The sequence below is a fragment of the Neofelis nebulosa genome, chromosome 1 (assembly GCF_028018385.1).
Source record: "Neofelis nebulosa isolate mNeoNeb1 chromosome 1, mNeoNeb1.pri, whole genome shotgun sequence".
NCBI classification, from domain to species: Eukaryota; Metazoa; Chordata; class Mammalia; order Carnivora; family Felidae; genus Neofelis; species Neofelis nebulosa.
Genome location: NC_080782.1, coordinates 221652090 through 221679213, shown reverse-complemented (window position 1 = coordinate 221679213; position 27124 = coordinate 221652090). Strand labels below are relative to the sequence as shown.

Genomic DNA, 27124 nt, shown 5'->3' with positions numbered 1-27124 from the left:
AATCATCCTATTATATATTCCCAAGAAATAGTGTAATATTCCCCCCAAAAAGTCAAGACAAGGGATACTCTGTTATTGTGAATTTTTAACATCATGCATATACACGACATTTCCCTCTGTCAAGAACTGTCTTTTAGTTTGCTTCTGTACCACAGGCACGAACCGGGTGGTATCACATATCCATAGGTAAGCTCTAACTTGGCCATGCTTGGCACACCAATCAGTTCCGGAGTTAAGACAAAGAAATGCCTGTTGTCAACTTTATTAAACTCCCACCTCTGTTACCTACATTTGTTCAGTTTCTTACATTCTACCACAGCTATTAGTCCACTCTCTTTAGTATATATCTTTCATAACTATCCCTTAGTTTTTTGATCCACTGCTCACTATAACTATCTCTATTGATTTAAGTCCTGACTGGCATGTCTACGGAGTTTCCTCAGTCTTTTAAACATTTATTGAGTGCTTCAATTCAGATTCAGCAAACATTTACTGAGCTCCTTCAGGCTCATTTCACCCTCATAGTTACAGCCACTCTAAGAAGCAATCTATTATTACCTCCACTTTATAGAGAAGCAAACACACCCAGAGAAGTTAAATAACTTGTCTTAGGTCACCCAAATCTAAATCTATCAGTCAAGTACAGTGCTCCTTCTACTCATCTCTTTCTCCCTAGCAAATTACAATACTCTGTTAGTTTGAATTTAAGGCTTAACTCTAACTCCTGAAACCTATTTTTCAAACCCTCCCTAAAAACACATCCCCTAGATCCACTAATCCCCAAACCAACCCTTTAAGTCCTGCTCTAGTTGATTCTTCTATTCCCAGCTCCTTTCTCTATACCCAACTACACCACTACTGTAACAGGCTAGATAGTGCCCTCAAGATTTCAAGAAAAATTCTACCAATAGAATCTCCTTTTTGGATAAGTCAAGAGCATCATAGTCTTGTTTCGGCCTATTGTCTTCCCCTTTACAGACTATACACTATAGCAACTATGTCAATGAATTGTAATTAACTGCTTAATAGATTCTTTTATATATTAAGTTATAAAAAACTTGAAACCAATGACTGGCCTGAAGAAATACTGATAACTGAAGATACTCTCAAAGCCCCAAAGTAAATGGATATCTGCCACATCCATTATTTTTGCAGGAAAAAAAAATATCTTAACAGACTTAACTTTGACCATGAAAATCAAGCTTAGTGAAATGAACTTTCTGCTAAAAGCCATCTGAGTATATGTGAAAATTAAAACCAAGATATACTTTTCATGAATTTTTATACAAACCAGAAAAATTCAGAACCCAAGCCAATTGCTCTTGATTTTTCAATAGGTTAACAAAGTAGCTTCTTATCTTGAAAGCAAATCTTAATTGTCCACTACAGATACTAAGTTTGTAAATTAACAAAATGTGACTATTATTTTCTTAATCTCCCAAGGAAGCAGAAGGAGTAATGGTTAGGATTGAAAGCTTTGTGTGATCTTGAGACTGTCTAAAATTCATTTGGTTCAACCTACCTACCTCTTGGGATTATTGAAAGAATAAGATGATAAAGTTCTTAGCGCAGTGTCTTTTACATAGTGAGCACTCAAAATGTTCCTTCTCATTATTATTTATTATGTCATGTCCTTCATCTTTGTTTCCCCACCTGTAATATTAAAATCCCTACCATACAAGGCAGTTGTGAGAATTAAACATATTGCTTGGTGCAAGCTTGGTACTTATGAAAGCCCATCACTCCCAACTGTTTAGCATTACTGGGGAATCACAAGTCAAAAAATTAGAAAACTTATAAAGCCCTGGGTTGGGGAAAAAATACACCAGCTCTCAGGAATTATGTATTTGCTTTTGGGTGGGGGGAGTCTGGTGAGAAGAGAAGAGCAGGAAGAAAAAGAAGATACAGTTTTATTATTATATAATGTAAACAATCATTTAATCACATAATTAAGTTATGATTTCATAATGATTTGAAGTAATGATTTATAATAATCATTAAAATGCAAGGTTAAACTTAGTTAAAAAACAATCAGGGACTAATACATTGTCTAAACTAAAACAAAAACAACTTTAGTGGCAACTAAATATACACACAAGAAATTTAAACATTAATTAGAATAATAAAAAAATAAAGAATTTAAACATTAATAGAAGCAACTTCAAAAACAGTCTCATTATTTCATTGTCTTATGAAACCAAAACACCATTTTGAACTGGAGTTTAAGATCCGAATTAACAGGAACCCACTATTGTGAAGTTTCATTCTGTTTTAAATTTTGCATTCTTCTGAAAGAAATACATGCATACTAGACATAAGGAAATAAACATTTCAGTGTCCTTACCTGTTGTGTTCCATCTGCACTTACAATAGGGGCAGACAGAAGAGAAATATCACTACTTAAAATCTGAGCTGTATCCAGTAGGGGTGGATGTTCTGCCATTATCAATAAGACATTAATACACTGGATAACCTTCCAATTCTGAAAAACAAAAATATATAGCCATCGGTGTGTACATCCTCAAAAATATATTAAAATATAATACATTCAAGATTTATCTCATTCTTTAACCTAAAAAGATATTCTTGTCAAAGGAAATTTTGTAATACTCTGTTAACTACTTTTTTCTGTCAATAGACCACTTAAAGAAATACATTTCTTACAACTTAACCAACTGTATGTCAATGTAGACAGTATAAACTAAGATATAGTCAAACCAATACATGAGAAGCTTCTATTTAAATTCCATGTCTGTGTCTCTATCCCTTCCATCTCTATACCATGTTTATTTAACCACCATTATTCTAATGAAATACTAGATAATAATTAGTATGGCACAGGCACTAAAATGCAAAGACTGTGGAAGCAATTCTACCACCAATTTTTTTCTATAAGCAGAGAAGGTGATTTTGAAGACACAATCCCCCCACCCCATCCTAGGAACTACACAAGAATTATGATTTGTCACTAATTCCTCAGAGAAAAATGGTAGAAAATTTTGCTGAGGATTAGAATAAAAACCTTCAAGTTTTAAGCTTTAAGCTCTGACACTGGTCTTCTGTCATTCTGGTTTTATTCTTCTTTTCTAGGTGACACTTACTTTATAATAAGCCAAATCAGTGATGTCAGTGATGAAAAGCACATACATTTAGAAATCTTTAACTGCAGACATAGTATCACTTATATAAAAAGTAAAAGACTCGATGTAAGCAATACTAACGTACCATATTAAATGTCAGCTAATTACAAGTCAAGCTGAACTGAGCTTAATCATAAATATTACCAAATTTATACTAAAAAGCAAAATTACAAACATTTTTGGGTGCTTGGAGAATTCTGAAATTCAGTAGTGTGTCAAGCAAAATGTTTATCTTTTGCAAGGTATTAAATTCTTGTTATTTATTTTAAAATCTTGAATCTCTGCAGAAACTCTCAAACATGTGGATTTAACCTAAAAACAAATTTCTATTTAGATATATAAAAACTGCTGTTAAGATTTTTAAAAAATACTCAATATAGGTATCTACATCAAGATTTTATACTGAAGACCACAGTAAGCAGTATTTTATACTATCGCATAACAATGCATGTCATTAAACACATTATATATGTTATAATTATATATACATATAAGACACATATTTATAATGTGTTTAACATACATACACACACACATATATATACACACACACACATTTTATATTTATACATATATAACATATATAAAGGGGAAAACCTAACTTCTGGCTTAATCTGTATTGCTGTATTTCTTTTCTTTTTTTAAGCTTATTTATTTTGAGAGAGAGAAAGAGAGAGAGAGAGAGGGAGCAGGGGAGGGGCAGAAAGAGAGGGAAAGAATCCCAAGCAGGCTCTGTTCTGTCAGCACAGAGCCCAATGAGGGGCTCAATCTTGTGAACCATGAAATCAAGACCTGAGACAAAGTCAAGAGTCGGACACTTAACCAACTGAGCCACCCAGGCACCCCTGTAATGTTGTATTTTTTAAAGTATGATAAAAGCAGTGGGTAAATCATGTCAAATAATTTTAGTCTGTGAATATGCAAAAAGTTGTAAGACAGGAAAGAGACAATGTACTATTTTTCCTCTTGCATGTCAAAGAAACACTCAGGGACATTAAGAGGACTAACCAGAGAAAGTTTATAGATAATTCATTTTGTAAAATTAGTAAATTAAAAAAAATAGCAAACCACTGAGTACTTTTTGTCATTATATTGTTTATAATATTTTACATAATATCTTTAACTAAAACTGCAAACTGCCAGTATTACTTGAACTTTAGAAACTAATGCTGAAGATATAACCATAATTTGATTTCAAGAGGTGGAATGGAAGCTTTACAAAAAGAAACACAAATTTCTTCTGAAACTCTAGTTAATTCTAATAGTACTATTATAGATTGTATCTGAAGCCACGTGCTATTGCTTTAACATTATCATTCCATTTAAGGTGTTATCTCTAATTTTATTCTTTTCAAAGCTCTAGCATATCAGAAATTTCTTTCATCAATTGCTTTCTTGCGTGGTATATCCATTTCACTATATGCAAAGGTTTTATATAAGTTTGCAAATTAGAAATTACAGCCATGCAACTGAAATGATGCATTTAGAAACATAAATATTCCTTTCAATCCTGTGTAGAGAACACTGTCAGCTTTTTCTTTCAATTTCTTCTAATTCTGTTATTCCTATTTCCTACATTTTCATCTCACCTTGCGACTATAAATACCCACTTAAGTTATGCATCTATTTTAATTTTCTAATAAGGTATCATTAGATATATGAAAAAAAAGGGGGGGGAACAATTTGATGCATTTGCTAATTTTCAGGGAATAAATACTCCCCCGTAGCTCATTTCAAGCTACCATGGTTTAAAAACTGACCTGAAAATTCCTGATTTTTAACAATCACCTTTGTATACAAGTACAAGATGGCTCCATATCACTATTTATATATATAATCTACATATCAATATTAATTTATGTAGCAATAATATAATATTAACATTTGGGAAATCTGGGTGAAGAAAAGCTAGATATATCTGTACTACTCTTGCAACTTTTAAGTCTGAAATTTTAATTAGTGCCAAATTAAACAGTATTTAAAAAATTAACACCAGGTAGACTGCAGATCTGAATGTAAAAGGTAAAACAAAAAAGCTTCTAAAAGATAATATACAAGAATATCTTCATAACCATAAGACAGAGAAAGATTTTTTAAACAGAGTACATATTAGATTTCTTAAATCATAAAAAAAGAATGACATATTGAACTTCATTGAACAATTAAGAACTACTATTCTTTAAGAAATATCTTTAAGTGAAAGGCAAGCAACAGACTGAGAGAAGCTACTTACAACGTATATAACTGAAAGAGAGCACATATTTAGCATTTATACAGGCCCCCTACAAATTGATTTAAAAAAAAATGCCAAGAGACTTGAATACACCCTTTACAAAAGTGGAAATTCAAGAGGCCAATAAACATATAAAAAGATTCTCAAATTCATTAGCTACTAGGAAAAAGCTAATTAAAAATCATAATGAAATGCCATCATATACTCACTAGGATGATAAAAATGAAAAAGACTGACAACATCAAGTATCAGCGAGACTATGGAACAACTGTCATACTCATATGTAATGGGAGTTGAAATTCATAAAATCACTTTGGAAACCACTTTGATATTATTTACTAAAGTTGAACATATAAATATTCTACAATCCAGTTATGATCTGGTTATTAGACTCCTAGTCTACCAAAAAGAAATGCAAGCATATGTGCATCAAAAGATAAGTACCTGAAAGTGTATACAGCAGCACTTTTCTTTCCTAACCCTAAACTGTAAACAATTTAAAATGTCCCTGCACAGTAAATAGTACCTAATTCATCCAACAGACTACTATACAGCAATGAAAATTAATGAACCAGTGAATAGGGAACAACACACATAAATTTCACAAATACAATGTGAATGAAAAACAGAATACATGCAGTGTAACTCTATTTATAGAAAGTTCAAAACAGAATAAAAACCAATCTATGTGTTACAAGTCAGGATAGGTAATTGTTTTTGGAGAAGAAATGATGGGAACTCGGAGAGGCATGAAGGCAGTTTCCAGGGTGCTCATGATAAAAACACAGAACAAACTAGGAATAGAAGGCAACTACTCAACATAATAAAGGTGACAGATGACCTGTGTTGGAGTAGCAGTCCTGATGATAGGAGTCACCTTTGGGGTCCTGCTTCCCTTTTCTTGAAGGATAACACATCCTCACAGTCTGCCTTCATTCACTTCTGATTTCTGTTTCCTTTAGTCCCAGGAAGCAATGTTTCACTAATACAATCACATCTCTCTTCCAGGCTTCTGTTGAGATGCTAATTATAATTAGGTCCATGGTCCACACCCACACTAAAATCCTTATCAAAAGGCTAGTCAAACACAGTTTTGGTGTTCTCTTCAGAGCATACTTTCTCATTCTTTGCACTATGGATAGACCGAAAGTTTTCCAAATCTTTAAGTTCTGGCTCCTTTTTTGCTTAACAAATCCTTCCTTCAGTTCATTTCTCTCCTATTTTACCACAAGCAGTGAGAAGGAACGAAGATACTCCTTCAACACTTTGCTTCAGAACATCCTCAGCTAAATAACCCACTTTTATTTATCACTGTCATTTCTACCTTCCATAAAACATCAGAACATGAACACAACTCAGCCAAATTCTTTGCTCTTTTATAATAAGGATCACCTCTTTTCCCCCCATTATCCAATGACAATATTCCTCATTCCCATCTGAGACCTCTTCAGAATGAACTTTACCATCCATATTTCTACCAATATTTTGATTATGATTATTTATGTATTCTCTAAGAAGATGGAGGTTTTCTCTTTAGCTCTCTTCTTTCTGAGCTCTCACCAGTTGCCAGTAGCAATCTCTTAAAAGCAATCTTGGCTTTTTTCAGCATGCACTTCAAATTTTTTCCAGTCTCTACCCCTTACCCAGTTCCAAAGCCACTTCCACATTTTTAAGATACTTGTTATAGCAGCATTCCACTCACTGGTAACCATTACTGTCTTAGTCAGTTTGGGCTGCTAGAACAAAATACCACAGACTAGGTGGCTTAAACAACATATATTGATTTCTCACAGTTCTAGAGGCTGGGAAGTCCAAGATCAGGGTCATGTTCTTGGTGAGGGCCCTCTTCCTGGCCAGCAGATGGCTACCTTCTTGCTGTAACCTCACGTGGCCAAGAGAAAGCTCTAGTCTCTTCTTGTAAGTATACTAACCCATAAAGGACATAAACCTCAATAACTCCCAAAGGCCCACCTCCAAATATTATCACATTGAGGGTTAGGGCTTCAGTTTTCCGTCCATAACAGTACTTAGATATAGTACTGTGCTTTCTCACTCAGTCACTACTAATTTAGAATTATAGATTCTAAATCTGTATTAAATTTTTTACTCAAATATTCTGCCAGTTTTTCTTCCTTAAACTCCCTATTCATATCAATTTATTCTACCTGAATTCTATTTTAAGGATGCTGCTGCTGGAATCTAAGGTGGCTAGCTCATAATAATGAGCTATACCCAGAGTTTGAAACTTCAGTTCTAGTTGTTTAAAAAGTATTTATGGGAAAATGCATAGCAGGATCATGCTTGGATTATAGCCACAGCATGAGAGGTCCAAAGGAAAAGTATGTACATTTATTTAAAAAAAAAAATTTTTTTTAACGTTTATTTTTGAGACAGAGAGAGACAGAGCATGAACGGGGGAGGGTCAGAGAGAGGGAGACACAGAATCTGAAACAGGCTCCAGGCTCTGAGCTGTCAGCACAGAGCCCGACGCGGGGCTGGAACTCACGGACCGCGAGATCATGACCTGAGCCGAAGTCGGCCGCTTAACTGACTGAGCCACCCAGGCGCTCCGAAAAGTATGTACATTTAGATTAAAATATCCAATGTGTTTTTCTGGTCTTTTGTCTAAATCAATGCAACTATAAATTATAGGACTGTAAGGCCATATCTGAAATCACAAAACTATTACATACTCCAAAGAGTTTGAGTATCATATTTAAATCCAGAATTTAGGAGTACTTGAGAATATACATATGAAAAAGCATTAAGTAAAAAATACTGCAGTAGCAACTGTATTAAGACAATGCAATTATGGTAATTTTTTCTCTATTGCCAGAATTTTTTATAATGTGGATATGGTTATACCACTTTCATCAAAATTTCAATTTAGAAATAAACAGTTAGCTTGTAAAGCCCTAGCCAACTACAATTATATTTGGCTTACTGACCATCATATGTCATTAATTTTGCTTGAGCTTGGACTTTATCCAAATTAATAATTCATCTTACAAACTGATATACTAACATGTATTTTTCCAAATTAGACCTCTATTTCATTTTTTTTAACTTTTGGATTTTTTTACTTTCCAAACTTGATTATATTATATTTTTAAAAAACGCTTTAAATCACCTGTAGTGGAATTTCTGAGATGAAAGTCGTGGGACTCACTCTGCAAAATCATCCTATCATTTCTTATCAGAAGCCTACAACAAATATTTTCTAGATTTTATTTAACAATGAGATGTTATTATTTTATATTTTTCCCCAGACTATTTCTTTCAATTACACTGATGTTAACTATACTCCAGAAAAATGACTCTTAAATATAGGTTATTAATTACATGTATAATTTTGTTTCACTTAAATTTCCACATCTCAATGTGAACTTTTATCAAGACACAAAGGAAGTTGTATTTTTTTAATTATGAAAGAAATTTATATTCACATAGAAATAAGGAAAAAGGATAGGAGGAAAAGATAGCGCTATCAATAGTTTTAAATGACCGATATCAAATAGAAAAAAATAAGATAATTAAAAAAAATTTTTTTTAACGTTTATTTTTGAGAGAGAGACACAGAGCACAAGCAGGGGTGGGGCAGAGAGAGAGGAGACACAGAATCTGAAGCAGGCTCCAGGCTCCAAGCTGTCAGCACAGAGCCTGATGTGGGGCTCGAATTCACAAGCTGTGAGATCGTGACCTGAGTTGAAGTCAGACACTTAACCAACTGAGCCACCCAGATGCCCTCAAAATTCAACAATTCTTAACCATTCAAAAGACCTATGATTAATCCAGGCTTTAATTACTTTGTTATTATGAAATGACCCTCTTTATCCCTGTATGTAATAATAGTCTCTGTTCTGAAATATAACTTCTGATGTAATATAGTAACTCCAGCTTTCTTTTGGAGAGTGTTAACATGGTATATTTTTTCATCCTTTTGCTACTAACTTCTATGTACCTTTAAATTTAAAGTAGGTTTCCTGTAGATACTATATATTTGGGTCTAGATTAAAAAAAAAAATCTAATCCAACGATCTCTGCCTTTTAATTATGGTATTATAGTATTTAGACCATTCATATGTAATATAATTATTGATATGGTTAGGTTTAAATGTACATGTGTTCTTTATTTCTTTTTTCTTATTTATCTGCTTTATTTCCATTATTCTTATTATATCATTTATCTTTATTGGCTTAGTCTATTATTTATTCTTTTTTACTCTACTGGTTGCTTTAGGGTTTGTAATATGTATCTTTAACCAAAGACTAACTTCAAGTAACATTATACTAATTCAGGTATAAGAACCTTGTTAACAATACACCTGCAACGTCTCCCCTTCTGAGCTTTGTGCTATTGCTGTTATATATTTCCTCATGTTATAAACCCTATAATCATTATCACTTTTAAAGTCAACAGTCTTTTAAAGATACCAAAATTTTAAAACATTGTATATATTTACCCATTAATTACCATTTCCTGTGCTCTTCATTCCTTTCTATAGGTCCAGGTATCCTTATGGTTTAATTCTAATTAATTAATTAAATATTAATAATAAATTCTTTCAGCTTTTCTATGTTTAAAAAGTATTTGCCTGTTTTTGAAAGATACTTTTGCTTGGTAAAGAGTTCTAGATGAGTTTTTTCTTTCAATGTTTTAAAAATACTGCTCCACTATCTTCTAGCTTAAATTGCTTCTGGTGAGTAATCTGCTGTTACCCTTATCTTTGTTCTGTTTTTCTTTGGCTGTTTTTAACATTTTTTTCTCTTTGTCACTTGTTTTAAGTGATTTGGTTATCATGTTCCTTGATACAATTTTGTTCATTTTCCTTATGTGGTGTTTCTTGGTTTACAGTTTTATCATATTTGGAAAAATTTTGGCCCTTATTTCTTCAATTTTTCTTTCAGTTCATCTTTTAAATAATTCTCTTTTATGTCTCATTTTGGATAATTTTTATTGGTAGGTCTTCATCTTTTCTTTGGTAATGTATAGCATCCCATTAATCCAATCTCATGTGCTTATCTTGACACTACAATTTTAGTCTCGAAGATCCCTCCATTTAACATGTTCAATTTTACTTCTACCTTCTCCAGCATACCAAATACTGTTATAACTGTTTTAATGTTCTTGACTACTAATTCACCATGATATCTTTCTGGGGTCAGTTTTTGTAAGTTTATTTATTTATTTTGAGAGAGACAGAGAGTGAGTAAGAGAGGGAGAATCCCAAGCAGGCTCAATGTGCTCAGTGCACAGAGTCCAACTCAGGGCTCAAACTCATTAAACTGTGAGATAATGACTTGAGCCAAAATCAAGAGTTGGACATTTAACCAACTGAGCCATGCAGGTGCCCCGGGGTCAGTTTTAAGTCTGTAATTTTTCTCGCGTATTATCTGCTTCTTCACAGCCTTAGTAGTTTTGATTGAATGTCAGACATTGTAAAGTTTATCTTATTGGCTACTGGATATTTTTGCATTCCTATAAATATCCTTGAGCTTTGCTCTGAGATGTTGTTAAATGACTTGGGTCATGCTTTAGGCAACAAAAGAAGCTGGAGTTACTATATTACATCAGAAGTTATATTTCAGAACAGAGACTTGTGCTGGATGGGAAAAGAACATTTGTTAATTTTTTCCCACTACTGAGGTAACAAGATACTCCAGAGCATTCTACCAAATACCCTGTGAATTACCAGGCTTTCTACTCTGGCTGATGCAAAGAAGTACTATTTCTGGCCCTGTGTGAGTCTCGATGCTGTTCTATAGAATCCTTTTAGATGGGTCTTTCTCTAACCTGGAGTAGCTTCCTTACACATATGCATTTACCAGTACTAAGTGCTCAAGGGGGATCCTCTCCAGATCTTTGAGGTCCTTCCTTATTCTATGTAGCTCTTTCCGCTCTGGTACTCTTTCCTGCATAATCTAGTCTCCTTTGACTGCAAGTTCCATTAATTCAGATTGCCCTGTGCCATGCCCCAGAAACTTTCTCTAGGTAGTAATAGGGGTATCAATGATAGGGCTTGCCTTGTTTTCCCTCTTTCATGGCCTGATATCTAACATCTTGAGTAATACTGTTTCATCATTTTTTTTTTTTAAGTTGTTTCAGGCAGAAGAGTAAATTCATTCCTTTTCAGTTCTTGACAGGGAACCAAATTCCCTACTCTTAATTTTTAAAATACCCAATAGACAATAGAAAGGTGAATGAATTTATCACAGGTAAAAACCAAATGACTATGCTTTAAAAGCACGATTTTTTAAAAGTATGGTCCAGGCTTCACAAATGGCAATGTGCTCTTGATATGTCCTGAACTAAAAGAAAAATCAATGTTCTTTTCACAGATATTTTGGGCAAATGACCACAATTCTTTAGCTTTTATTTCTGTGTAAGACTAAGTGTTACTAGCAGCCTGCAGAGTGAGCTCGTATTTGCTATTAAAACATGTTATTTACAAAGTAAAATTAGTACATTTCAAAAGATTACTTGGGCCTCTAATTCAGGGTTCTACTAAGACATTTAGCTGCCATGCAACACAGTAAGGATTCCCACAATTTGAAGGAAGATAATTTTCATTATCTGTTTATCTATCATCAGTGCTCTCTTCAATTGTACTGGTTTTTGTGGTATTTTCAATAGGTCATGGTTTTCAAGTTCAATAACTTATTTATAAATTACTACATGTTTACCTTTATCATTCCCATATTCAACTTAGTTTTTGGAGAACGCTGATTAACCCAATAATGTACAATGATGCATATATACATTAACCATATTTTTGGCTTATTACTTTAACCTTGTTGCGTAAGTAGATGTATTTATAGACCTTCCAATTTGGCTCATATGGTAGCATTTCATCAGCAATCTGCTGTTTATGAACTTATGTTATTTAAATAAATTACAACATATTTTCATGCTAAGTGCAATAATGTATTTTTACACATAGGGCAGTGTTTATAGGGCATAATTCTGTAATAGGTTGAACCATATAAAATCATTTTTTAAGGTAACCACCTGAAAAAATTGTCATTTTTAAGGTAAAAAATATGAAAATAACAATTTTATATGGCTTAACCTAATAGAGCAAATACATATTTTACATATAAAATATATATTTCATTTCCTTATAAGGTAAGTGATAATTTATACAGATTGTCAGCAACAAATTTACCATAACTTATCTTACTCTCTAATTCCTTGTCTACTGGAAAGGTGGAAGTTGAAGAATGGGTGGGCCTCCGTCTTTTATCCACGTAAGTGAACAGAGGTTTAAAAAAAGAGGGAAAGGTTGAAAGTCACGGCCATTACTCTCCATTGCCAGATAAACTAAACACAACTTAATTAAAAAAATTTTTTTTAACCTTTATTTACCATTGAGAGACAGAGAGAGACAGACCGTGAGCAGGGGAGGGGCAGAGAGAGAGAGGGGGAAACACAGAATCCAAAGTAGGCTCCAGGCTCCGAGCTTGTCAGCACAGAGCCTGATGTGGGGCTCAAACTCACAAACTGAGAGATCATGACCTGAGCCAAAGTCGGACATTTAACTGACTGAGCCACCCAGGCGCCCCTAAACACAATTTAATTAAGCACTCAAGAGATAAAGCCCCAGTTCCTCCACTACAAAATCACACCTTAATACTAACATGAAAATCTGGTTAAAATGAACTTCAAAGGCACTTTTGATGAAAAAGACATCAAGAAGAAACATCTATTCAGGAAACTATGGGAACTGAGACCAGGAGTTGCTTCCAAGAAATCAACCCTATCCATTAAAGGACAAATAGTATACACATAAATAAGATTTTTTAAAGTGCCATCTTCTTAAATTCCATTTTATAGTTCTAGCTGTCGATGCTTTCAGAGCACTTAAGTTACCTTTTAGAGCCCAAGGTAATTACCTCTGCCACAATTCTGTTTTCATCTACAAATATTTTATTACCCTTTTAAAATATACCCACTTATAAATTATATTCACTTTGCTTTTTTAGAATTTCAAATTCTTGGTTACATCTATCAGAATGACTTTGAAGACTAAACCAGTAGTTTCAGAATATTTTCTGACCAAAATTAACACCTTGGCATCTAGGTTCACAATAGAAGGGTTTGCATTCCCCTGCAAAAGCTACTGTATTACTATAACTTCACCATATTTAACATGTTTCCTTCTAAACAGAGAATTTTATAAGACATCATAAGAAAATCAACAACATTTTTGCATTTCCCCTAAGAAAGATTTGTCTGTAGAACCCAGTATTTTAACATTGTTCTTTTTGTTTGTTTTTAAGTACGTATTTATTTACTTAGAGCTGGGGGGCAGGGAAAGAGGAAGAGAGAGAATGCCAAGCAGGCTATATGCCGTTAGCACAGAGCCCAACGCAGGGCTCAATTTCATGAACTGTGAGATCATGACCTGAGCTGAAGTTGTCAGATGCTTAACCAACTGAGCCACCAGGCACCCCTTCATATTGCCCTTTCTGAGGTAACCACAGTCCTTGTTTATAAATCGACTATTATGCTTGAGTTAAATATTATTGTCCCTAAACATGCTCATCCTTCCTCACATTTTTTAAAAATTTTCCTTGTCCTTAGTCTACCTTTAGCTCAAACTGATGACATCAATCCTAGAATTTACCACCAACTTTCCTAAAATATTAGGTTTTAATATTGAAAGGGGGGAGATGAATAAAAATACCCAGGCAAATGAGGCTTGAAAACTATATTCAATATTAAATTTTGTATTTGAAAAAAAAACAAAAACAAAACCTCTAGCTTTTATAATAGAAATTCTGAAAGTAAAGTACCTGCATTGTTTGGCAGGTATGGTAATAAAAGTTGAGAATCACTTGTCTACAATTCTGACTTCTTTAACCTACTATAACAGAGCTTCTGACCCAATATTACACTAAAAGTGCTGTTTTAAAAAGCACCAATGACTTTAGACACCAGCTGGGAAGCTTATGAGTGAAAGGAGGTGTTATTAAAAGTTACACAGAAAAAAAAGGGACATACAGCGATGTCCAACAAGAAGGTATGGCTGTAACAAGGACTAATCATAATTGCCAAATCCAAACCCTCTTATGTTTTGTTATTTTTGTTATATCACAAAAGTTGTACATTTTATACTTAAAAACATATATATATATATATATTCATAATTTTTAATTCTTCCTTCTGTCCCCAAATCCAGCTCCCAAATTTGCAGCTACCCACTGTGGAAGGTACCCTCTCAAACTTGTTCTCTACACTTACTTACATGTATATATAAAGTTTTCTAGTTGTTACATAAATGAAATGACATGCACTGGTCAGTGTCTTTCTTTTTCATATGAAATATCTTACTATTTTCTTAAAGAAGTACATTTGTATTTATTTAATTCTTTTTCACGGCTGCCTAATATTCTACTGCAAGGGCGTACTATAACTTAACTATTCTAATGCTGAATAATGGAATTGCTTCCATTTTTATCCATATGTTTTTCCCTCTGCAAGAAATAAACATGTAAATTCTATATGAAACTATAGCAGTATTTCTTTAACCCATATATACAGAAATAAAACTTCTATTCAGAAGTATGCACTTTTAAAATGGATATTGCTAAACTATTCTCCTAAAAAAGATGAAGCTATTTACACTTTGTTCAATAGTTTACAAATGTCTACTTTCCAATTTTACTTTGTAATAAAATAAGCAAAAACTGGACCTTAATATTACTAAGATGTTTCTGATGTTTTCATTTAAATTTCTCAGACTACTGGTGTCGTTGAATAACTCTTCCAAACTTTATAAACTATCTATATTTTTACTTCTATGAATTTCCAACTTATCTTCTTTTTTGTTTTCTACCAGGCTGGTTTTTTGTTCATGCTGATTTGAGAGCATACCTTGAATACTCTGAATATTAATTTTGTCTATTACACGTGAATTATTTTGACAATTCAGTTGCTTGTTTTTTTTTTTTTTTTAATTTTTTTTTTAAACGTTTATTTATTTTTTTTTTGAGACAGAGCATGAACGGGGGAGGGTCAGAGAGGAGACACAGAATCTGAAACAGGCTCCAGGCTCTGAGCTGTCAGCACAGAGCCCGACACGGGGCTCAAACTCACGGACCGTGAGATCATGACCTGAGCCGAAGTTGGCCGCTTAACCGACTGAGCCACCCAGGCGCCCCAGTTGCTTGCTTTTTTTAATGGTATCTGAGTTTGATGTCTCACTTGACAAGGCCTACTCTACTCTAAAATGTTTTTATTTTTTTAAAAATTTTTTAATGTTTGACAGAGATAAAGCATGACGGGGAGGGGCAGAGAGAGAGGGAGACACAGAATCTGAAGCAGGCTCCAGGCTCTGAGCTGTCAGCACGGAGCCCGATGTGGGGCTTGAACTCATGGACCTTGAGATCATGACCTGAGCTGAAGTTGGACACTTAACCACTGAGCCACCCAGGTGGCCCTCCAAAATGTTTTTAAAAATTCACTTCTAAAACTTTCACCATTTTATTTACTTATATTTAGTCTATCTAGATTTTAGTTTTGATAGTGGCATGAAGTGGGTCCTAATTATCTTTACCTCAACTGGATAGCCAATTGTCCCACACCATTTATAGAACAGCTCTTCCATTACTCATTTATCACACAATAAATTCTTATGTATCCATGGAGCTCCTCCTGACTTCTAAATTCTGTTCCTATCATCAACATGCTCATTGCTACTCCAAATTCTTATTTTTTTAAATTGTAATTTTATGGTATATTTTCATCTTTGGTAGGAAGTTTGTTATGTTTTTTTTTTTTTAAATTTACTTGGCCATTCTTATGTATTTCACCTTCTTAAAACTTGAAACATCAGTTTGTCAACTTCCATTTTAAAATCCAATTATCATCTAATTAGAATTACACTAACTCATTGACTCATTTGGTGAGAACTGCCATTTTTACAATATTGAGTTATCATATTTAGGAATATAGTATGTTCTCCATTAAGATCTTCTTGTAGTTTTCTTTATATAGCTGCTGCATATTTTAAAAGGTTCTTAAGTATTTTATAATTTTGACTTCTACTTTTTTATTGTTTTTCATAGTTGGCTACTGCTGGTGTATAATAAGAAAGGTAATGAATTGGGGCACCTAGGTGGCTCAGCTGGTTGAGTATCTGACTCTTGATTTTGGCTGAGGTCATGGTCTCACGGCTCATGGGATCTAGCCCTGTGTTGGGCTCTGCACTCACAGCATGGAGCCGGCTTGGGATTCTCTCTCTCCTTTTCTCTCTGCCCCTCCCCTGCTCAAGCTCTTTCTGTCAAAATAATCTTAAAAAAAAAAAGGCTAATGAATCTTCTAAGTTATAGCCAGCTGGTTTACTAAAATCTCTTTGTGACTCAAATCACGTGCTGACTATCCTGTATTTTTGAAGTAGGCAGTATCAACTGCAAATACTAACAGTGATATATCTCACCTTACTCCCTCGCCCCACCCAGCACACCCCTTATTTAGATGTTAATTATTTTTCTTGTTTCTTACTGCATTGGCTGAGACTTTAGGGCAAGTGTTATGTTCCTATCTTCTTATGGAAGTGCTTCTAATATTTCACTGACATTTAATACAGGCTTCTGACAGAGACCCTTTACTAGGCTATTTCTTATTAATTGTTATCAGGGACAACTGAATTTTAGAAAATGATATTTCTAGTACCAAAGAGATAATCATATAGTTTTATCCTGTAATTAATACAGTGAATTACATCAATATGTTTTCCAATACTGAATCGATATTATACTCCTGGGATTCAACATATCAGAACTGATATGATTTAATGATTAAAAGCCCAGGCTCTAGAATTGGGTACCTGGGTTCAAATCCCAAATCTTTCACTAACTAGTATCTTAGGCATGCTGTTTAACTTCACTCTGCTTCACTTTCCTCATTTTTAAAACAGTGATGATAGTAATTACCTCAGAGGGTTGTTTTAAAGATTTAAGTCAACTGATACAGGTAATGCTATTTGGAACAACAGCCAGAACACAGAGAGTATTTAATACATATTAACTGATTATCTACTGAGTGTCTTATATTTGTCAGGTATAGGGTATATAGCATCGCAGGAGTCAGCAAACTAAGGCCTGTGGGCCAAATCTGGCCCCATGCCTGTTTCTGTAAAGTTTTATTGGAACATAGTCATACCCAATGTTTGTAGCTCATCTATGGCTATTTTTATGCTCCTACAACACAGTTAAGTAGTTGTAATAGTCCATACAGCCACACATCTTAAAATATTTACTATCTGCTCCTTTATAGAAAAAAAAATTGCCAACTTCAGCAGTACTGTTCAAACTCAATAAGTTCATAGTCTAATAGTTGAGACAGGCAAATATATATATATATATATATATATATATATATGTATATGCTACAGTATGATATGTGCACAATCATGATACAGAGGATAATATGAAAACATGGCAGTTCAGTACTCAATGACAGGAGAGATTCACACAAGTGAAAAAAGGCAAGACAAGAGGTATTTTATTTACTCTTATTTTTCAATGTGCATTTGTTTCTATGTCTTCATCTCTTATCCTAGTTTGTGAATTAGTAGAGGGATGGGAGTATGACATTTATCTTTGTGACATCCATACTGTAAATATCTAGGACATTTAAAGAATTAACAAATGATAGATGAAAAATGGTGAAAATAAGAATAGGCTATCTAGGTGACAATGATTAGAAATGTCTGTCAAAGTTCTAGATATAAATATCCTATGGCAAGCAGTTTCCTTGCCATGTTAAATGGGCTCTCTCTTCTAATTGTTGTAACAGCCAATTCTAAAAGATAGATTACCCCTCTTTAAAGTGAAAAAAACTAAGGTCCATAGGGGTAATGTAACATGTTCGTGTTATATACAGCAAATAAGGGAAGAAGCCAACAAATAACCCTCTATCTGCCTAATTTAAAACATAAGCTCTTTCTACTACAAAGTTGGGAAAAAATATAGTCACAGGATATCAACAGAATAAATTGTGGCATGATTTCAATTTCTAAAAGTATTGATTTGAATAAACTCATGTTTTTGAAATATTAGTCTGGAAGCAGCCTGAAAGATGAATTAGAGGGACAACTGCCCATACTCTACCACACACATTAGGCCAGTTTTAGCAAGGTTAAAGTAATAGATTAAAAAAATAAAATTGCTAGCATACAGTGGCATTTGAGAACAGTGATGAACTTAATATCTGAAGTATCAGAAATAGCTGGTCCTAACACAGAAGAAACAAAAACATAGTTCATAAACTATTACCAACATGTAAGAAAAACAAGTATACAGTGCAAATGAAAATATTACATGGAAAAAATCCAGTCCTAAGAACAAAATGGTAAATTGAGAATGCCTGTCTTAAGCAAATAAAAAAAAATTTAGAAATTGCAAACATAATTAAATCACATGTTATAAATGTTTCATTTTAAAAATTTAAGGAAATCTGGGGCACGTGGATGGATCAGTTGGTAAAGCGTCTAACTTGGGTTCAGGTCACGAACTCGCAGTTCGTGAGTTTAAGCCCCGTATTGGGCTCTGTGCTGACAGCTGAGAGCCTGGAGCCTGCTTTGGATTCTGTGTCTCCCTCTCTCTGTTCCTCCCCTGCTTGCACTCTGTCTCTCTCTCAAAAATAAATAAAGATTAAAAAAAAAAATTATGGAAATCTTAAGAAAAGTTGATTTTGAAGTAAATGAAATGACTATTCCTTCAAGCTAGATCTCAAAAGTAGTTGCTGTACATAACATCTATTTCTGCAAAAGAAAGTATATAATTACTTTTTTAAAAAAGTCTTAACTGTGCTTTAAAATGTACTTAAACATCTGTTTAGAACCTCCAAAGTAGATTTTTTTTCTCTCACAGGGAAGTGGATAATAAAGAAATCACTAAATTTTCTAAGATATTCTGTACAAATACATATTGAAATGTGGATTCTAAAGAAGGAAAATAAAAAATACCTGTCAGATATTTGTGGTAAGAGGCTGATTAACACAATCTAACTTATCAAATTTGGATAACTTTTTTTTTTTTTTAACGTTTATTTATTTTTGAGAGAGAGAGAGAGAGAGAGAGAGTGAGAGTGAGAGAGAGCGCAAGCAGGGGAGGGGCAGAGAAAGAAGGAGACACAGAATTTGAAGTATCTCCAGACTCTGAGCTGCCCACATAGAGCCTGACCCGGGGCTCGAACTCACAAACCATGAGATTATGACCTGAGCTGAAGATGGATATTCAACCAAGCCACCCAAGAACTCCAAACTTGAATAACTTTTATATCAAGCTTTATTTCAAAGTACATATCTGTAAGTGATGAATCACTGAATTCTACTCCTGAAACCAACATTGCATTGTACATTAACTAAACAGAATTTACACTTACCTTAGCCAAAAGGCCAAGAAGTGATTAACTAAATAGAATTTAAACAAAAATTAGAAAAGAAAAAAAAAAGTACCCATCAAACTTTTTATTTCTAACAGCCAGCACATAAGAGATCTCAAGAAGTGAGGGAGAAAAAGAGATATTAAAGTCAATCAGAAGTAACAGTTTCATCTGTAAAATAAAAGTACTAACACGTATCTGGTATGTCTGTATACAATTTAAAAAATAACCAAATATAGGGCCTAAACTCCAATGAGAATTCAACAAATGGATCTTATTACTATAGATACAGGAATAGTCTTCCACTTGAAAAAAAAAAAAAAAACATAAGGAATTCACTTTTGCATATTTTTATCCCACTCTGGAAAAGAATAGCTGAAGTTGCTTGGAATATAAGATCAGTATTCTCTTGTAAAAAGAACAGAGGCATTGGATATGGACTGCACTGCAAGATTAATAAGAATAGAAAGAAAGAAAGCTTTTATATGCGTTCTCTTTGCTAAGAAACCAGTTAAAACAACTGAATAAATGAAATGCTTACTCTAATATAGTATTAATGTAAACACTTATTTGGTACTTTGTTTTCACGGCGTCCAACATCTTTTTGGGTGCTCATAATATTTCTATGGGGAAAACAGGATAGATAGTATTCTCAATTTTAAGGATTAGGAATTTAAGATTGAAAAAAATTAATCTGACATCATATGGCTAATAAGGGTGAAGTTGGAACTAAGATGCATGGTACTTAATCTAAAAAACAAAATAACTAGAATGATCAAGCTGTTTTCAAGCACTGGCAAAAGGGAGGTGGGAGAGTGAAATGTTAATTTCTCTTTAAAGCAAAATTTAAAAAGTCCAATTTTTACTAGGTAACAATTCATGGAGGCTTAAATTTAGTTCAAAAGGTTCATACTGCCTTAAAATATAAGACAGTATATACATATAAAGTATGGAAAATGCTAGTATAAATAAATTACAAAAATCAACTTAAGTTCTGAAGTTTTGTTTGTTGATTTTAATGTTTTTAAGAGGGGGGAAAAAAAGAAACACTGATTTTACCCAGACAGCTCTCCATCTTCTACATCTTTACTCTTTCCAGCACCTAATATTATCCTTCATATACAGAACATGTTTACTAATACCCACAAATCAAAAAATGCTTTATGCTATATTCTTGTTCTCCTGATGACACAAAACGATGTCATTACTCTTGATGACAGAGTAACCCTAGCCAATTGACTCATGTGACCATAACCTGGGGCACCACTATTCACCTGGTAATGGCACATGAAACACAATGTGCTGAAGGAAACAACTGACTTAGAAATACACATCTATAAATTTAGAAACTTCAAAGAGCTAGTTCACATGCATGAATTTTCAAAGTAACTGATATTTGTCCTCTAAATCACCGTATCTTTTTAAAAATTTTGTTAATGCTTGTTTATCTTTGGGGGGGGGGTGTGCAGAGGGAGAGAGAGAGAGAGAGAGGGAGAGAGACAGAATCTGAAGCAGGCTCCAGGCTCTGAGCTGTCAGCACAGAGGCCCATTGTGGGGTATGAACTCACGAACTGTGAGATCATGACCTGAGCTGAAGTCAGACGCTTAACCAACTGAGTCACCCAGGGGCCCCCACCATAACTTATCTTTAAGTAATCTTAATGGAAATATTTTAGAAGGGATTTCTAGGTCTTTCTTCTTTACTTTAATCTGCACATGACGCAACCTTTTCTTGATGACTCAAGCTCATCAATGGAAACATCATTAGACTGTTCTGTAACACAGTGACTCTTGGAGTTATGAGAGATGTCTGTTTATCTCTTCACTAATTCGCCCTAGACTACTTTTAAAGACAAAGTTTGCTACCACCAGTTCCCTATTATCACTTACAGGCCACCAGGACCCTAGCCAAAGTTTATAAAATGCCAGTTGTAGTTTAAAATATGCAAAACCAAAACAGGCTGTTGATATACTTAACCTTTACATAAATTTTATTTTTTTTAATGTTTATTTATTAATTTTGAGAGAGAGATAGGGAAAGACAGAGACAGAGGGACAGAGAAGGAGGGAGGGATAGAGCAGGGGAGACGAAGAGGGAGAGAATCCCAAGCAGGCTCCATGCAGCCAGCATAGAGCCCAACGCAGGGCTTGATGTCAAGAATAGTGTGATCATGACCTGAGCCAAAATCAAGAGTCAGACATTTAATGGACTGAGGCACCCAGTCACCCCAACCTTTACATGAATTTTAAATCAAGCCATGATGGACCTATTTTCACTGCTGGAATGTCTGGCTCAAAGATTTTTCTTCTTTCACTTCACTTCTTTCACTAGGTTCTAACAACTAGTCTAGGCTGTTGCTAGAAGTCTGACCACAAAATAATAATTACAATAATATTTATTTCTACATATTTTCTTTATTTTTACTATAACATAGGGAACAAATATAAATAATAGTCATAACAAAACACACCAATCATGTAGACAAACAATATAAAACACCTGACATATATGCTATAAGGACAATTACCTAGCCCAATTATTAGCAAGAGTCAGCAAACTAGGTCCACTGGCCGAATCCAGCCCAAAGCTGGCTTATTTTTGTTTGTCCCTTAAGAATGATTCTTATATTTATAGAAAATTATTAAAAAAATAAAAGATACTCACTAGAGACCATAAGTAAACTGCAAAGCCTAAAATATTTACCATCTGGCACTCTATAGTAAAAGTTTGCCGATTCCTGTTCTGAGCTGTAATAAACAAACACATATAAGACATATATGTAAGGCTATCCCTTACACATAAAACAACCTATTAATGTATCTAAGCAGACATATAGTTCTTCCAGTGATGAGCTCATAATGATACAGCCAAACTATCTTGTCCAGTCCTGCCTATTCCTTTTGACCATGCCCTGGGGCTTAGCCAAAATCTGTATGCAACCTTCTTTCTTTCTTCCTCAATACTTATCCTTAGATGCTCTCAGACTGGTCTCCTTGCTACCACTTCCAGCTCTGCATATCAATTCTTTTGCTAAGTCCTTCCCCAGCTTCAAGGCTGACTTCTTCCATATGTCTTCCATGATCATTCTAGCCCTCAGTAGCCTCACTTTTCTTGCCACACAACTTAATAATGACATCTCAGATTTTTGCTAATGATTTTCTGTGTGTTAGTCTAGTATCCACAACTATTTTCTAAACAACTTGAAGGAAAGATATCACACTGCTTTAGTATCCCCACTTTAATAATAGCTCATCAATCTCTTAGCACATGTCATCTCCCAAGTGTACCTCTCTGTCTTGGAAAAAAATAACCTGAGGACTGGTAATGGGTGATAAGTGATTGGAAATATCAAAGGAGGACACCCACAAAGTAACTGGATGCAAGACCATAAGCTACACTGCCAACTTGGAAAGTGTATGTGAAGACAAAACTATAATAGTAGAAGGATAGAGAGATAAGGATCAAGAGATAACAAGACTACTGAATACTTTGAAATAAAAGGAGATCAAAATATTATAAAAATTAGGGGTGCCTGGGTGGCTCATTTGGTTAAGCAACTGACTCTTAATTTTGGCTCAGGTCATGATCTTGCAGTTCCTGGGATCAAGCCCCACGTCAGGCTCTGGGCTGACAGCATGGAGGCTGTTTGGGATTCTCTCTCTCTCTCTGGCCATCCCACACCCACACTCTCTCAAAATAAGTAGATAAACTTAAAAATACATATATATTAAAAAATTATAAAAGCTTACAATACATTTTAAAAAACAAAATTTGCCTTTGAACACTATTGGCCATTAATGTCCTTTTAACAAGCAGCTCTCGACATTGATATCCACAGAGCCATTTTTCTTTTCTTTTTTTTTTACAATGTGATAATTGAAGCACTACAAGATTCAATGGGATAGACATGCACTGTATTCTAAATCTTTAGATTTTCAATATTCTATTTTTGAGACAGAGAGAGACACAGCATGAACGGGGGAGGGGCAGAGAGAGAGGGAGACACAGAATCGGAAGCAAGCTCCAGGCTCTGAGCCATCAGCCCAGAGCCCGACGCGGGGCTCGAACTCAGGGACCGCGAGATCGTGACCTGAGCTGAAGTCGGACGTTTAACCGACTGAGCCACCCAGGCGCCCCTAGATTTTCAATATTCTAAATTTATCTGAAGTGTGCTAGAGATTGCTAGGAAAAAAACCATTTATCTTTTGATTACCTGCCAAATAAAATTGGAAATCATGTGCATATCCCTACATCACTCTCAAAGATACCACCTAAACTCATTTTCACAGAAAAATACACCAAGGATATTAAAACAATTTTTATATTACTTCATCAAACTGTATTATAAAAATATAGGCAAAATATAAGGTGCACAAGCCTTGCATGTATGAACATAAAAAAACCCCACGAATGTTTTAAAACAAGGATAAATATTACCAATGAGTTTAAACTAAAACTACTGCATATTATAAATTAAGTGCTTTTTACCTAAGTAAAGCTACAAAAGACAATGAGATTAAGCCTCTATCCCTTCTTTTTGTACTGGGTTTAACAGTCTCTCAGTCCTTATCTATGCCTGGTTGGTCAAAGACAGTTTTTTGTAATTAGTAATAAAATATGCTTAATATTACACTGTAGAAATTTTACAACTAAAAGGTAATTGTTAAATGCATGGTAAAATGAATCAGCTCTCAATTACTCACATGACGAAGGAAAGTGATGACACAGATGACACCATATAATAATCCTAGCACCAGTTTTTTCAAATGCAGATCATTAATTTGGGAGAAGCAAATTGCCCTTATAATTATGTTTGACTGAGACCAGAGTTAATCAGAAGTTTATTTTCCCTAAACATTCAATGATTCTGAGGATTCAAAAGGAGAAACAAAGGAAAAAGAGGGAGTTAATTCAGAAGCATACAGGTGGCTAAAGGCAACCTGCCTGGGATAAAAAAATTTCTCCGTCAACCTACATGAGAAAACAGAGATGATCTATGAATGAAAAGAAAAAAAAAAGTAAAATTAACATGACAGGGCGAAATTTTTTTAATATAACATTATTTATAAAAATTTTAATGAGATTTTTTTCCCTGTTAAGTCATCCTTTCTTCCTACTAACAGGTGTTATTAGTGATGGCAAGAATTATAGTGGGCCAAAAAGCTGAAAGCAAATTTTACGTTTTATGTTATAAAAGATGTATTAAAAATCCTTTTTATCACTGTTTTCTGTTAAGAGCACCATCTATCTCAATAGGCACTTTATCTCATTACTTTAGATAAATCAATGCAACCAAGAAAAGACCAAAAAGGCAGAGGGGGACTCATTTCTCTGAATATTTTTAGGTGGTTTAAACAAAACTTACACGATGGCAAGAATTACAGATTTAGGAAATACACAAAAACTAAATATTTATCCAAACACAGGATCATAGCCCCAAAACTCAATTAGTTGCTGCCTAGCATATGGCTCCAACTCCTGAGTAGCATATGTTTAGCACTGGTGCTGGTAATAGCAAGGTGGTAAAATATTATAGTAACAGTTCAACTTTAGCTATTTCAGTCTTATAATACAGAAAAACACACCTTTGGTTTCAAGACCAAAGACTAAAAACACAGATACAGTTAAGAAATAAATAATTACGTTGCTCTGTTTTAAAAGTCCATACTGAACACAGATATGAAGATTATACCGTAAAAAAAAAAAAATCTTGTCGGCTTATTATTCTTAGTTAGAAGATACTCAGACACAAAGGTGTCCAAAGAAACTTAAAATTTCACAAAAGAAAATCTCTAATTCATGATTCCTAACACCTCAGCAACCATTACACACCCCCTCCCTCCAAAATATCTCAAGGCTTTTAACGCTGTTTAATAAAAGAACGAGTAACGACTACGTTAATTAAAAGAGCCACCGTTCTGCTCCAGATTGTATGACAACATTATTTGTTCATTTTCCTTTACCTAACGCATGGCGTCCTTCCCCGCTCGTGTCAAAAGTTCAAAGATCCAGGTTGTTAAACAGGGCGAGGACCGCAGCCTCGAGTCAACCTCCTGACCGAACAGGTGGTTAACTCAGCCGGGTAGAGGAACCGCCAGGTACTACCGGCACCAGCCAAACAGGATCAAACACACAAGGGCGGGTTTTCGAGGTTTTAACCCCAAGATGAACGGGGGAAACTCTCTTCAGAAAAGCGTTCAAGTTCGGCGGCTGCCCGGTGGCCGAAGCCCAAGGCGCGGCGGCCGCTGGGCGATCTCGTCCCCTGGGCTCCGCACTCGACCCCCGAGCCTCCGGGAGCCGCGCTGCTCACCGCCGGCCGGGGGGGTGGGGGGGGGCGGAGGGAAGGCCGCCCGCGCCCCCGCACCGCCTCCTCTGGCTAGTGGCGGGGCCGAAGTCGCGCCCCCGCAAGCGCCTCTGGGCAAGACTCGGGCCCGGCAGGTGCCCGACGAGTTGACGGGTCCTGTCCACCCCCTGCCCCCGGCACACACCCTCTACTACCCTCTGCCCGTAGCGCGCCCAGAGGACGGGAAGGGCCGGGCCCCTCGACGGGCCCGAGTCCCGCTCGGCGCCCCGGCTCCTCAGACCCAGCCTAACGGTTTCCGTGGCGCCTGCTCCGGGGCGGGACGGGAGTGGAACAGCTCGGTCTCCCCCGCCTTCCCCGAAGGGAGCGCCCGTGCTCTCACCTCCGAGTCACGCCGCTCTGAGGCGGAGGAAGGCGGCTACCCTGGCGCCTCTTCTTCGGGTTCCTGATCGTTCTCGCTCTACCTCAGCGGCAGAGCCAGCTCTCGGGGCCGCTGCGGCCGCGGGCGCACTGACTGTTGGGGTGGTTTTCCGGCAGTGACGGCGCCGCCTCAGCCCCGCTCTTCGCTCCCTCTCCGCGTAGCTCCCGCTTTCTGTTTCACCCGAGGGACCACGAACGCCGCCGCCGCCATGCTTACTACGGAGCTAGGAGGAGGAGCCCAGAGTCGGCGCGCCCAGTGCGGCTGCGCGAGCCTAGCCGACGGCGCCCCCGGCCCGGACCCCGCGTCCCCGCCCCGCGCCCGCGCCTGCTGCCCCGCGGGTCTTTCCCGGGAGCGCGAGTCGCCCGCTGAGCCCCTGGCGCTGGGCATCTAGCGCCAGCTCACCGCTCCCGGGGCGACCACCGCTCTCCCCAGGGATGCAGACTGTCCTGAGGCCTGGCTGCGCCAGGTTCAACATAGCATCTTCCGCGGCCAGCCTGCGAACCACATTAGGGAAATTCGGAGTTAATTGACATTCCTAGGGCCACTCACGCAATTCTCAGTCCAAATTGTAAAAAGCTCCCCCTGATACTCGCCGGGTCAGCCTCTCTCCGAGAGCACAAGAACTTAACGCTGGCA

The 27124-nt window shown here is 35.9% G+C and overlaps 1 protein-coding gene across 3 annotated transcripts in view; it reads right to left on the bottom strand.

The window, feature by feature from the left end:
- FNDC3A (fibronectin type III domain containing 3A) overlaps positions 1-26588 on the bottom strand; it is a 143224-nt gene extending 116636 nt beyond the window's left edge. For 2 of the 3 annotated variants that reach the window (XM_058685735.1, XM_058685759.1), the window contains exons 1-2: positions 26450-26588; positions 2345-2482 (exon numbers count right to left, since the gene is read on the bottom strand). In XM_058685735.1, the coding sequence (XP_058541718.1) occupies positions 2345-2443 (99 nt within the window). In that variant the 5' untranslated portion in view covers positions 2444-2482; positions 26450-26588. Of the gene's footprint in view, positions 1-2344; positions 2483-25729; positions 25969-26449 lie in introns of those variants that run through there. The other variant, XM_058685744.1, reaches the window with a different exon arrangement.
- Positions 26589-27124: the final 536 nt, after the last annotated feature.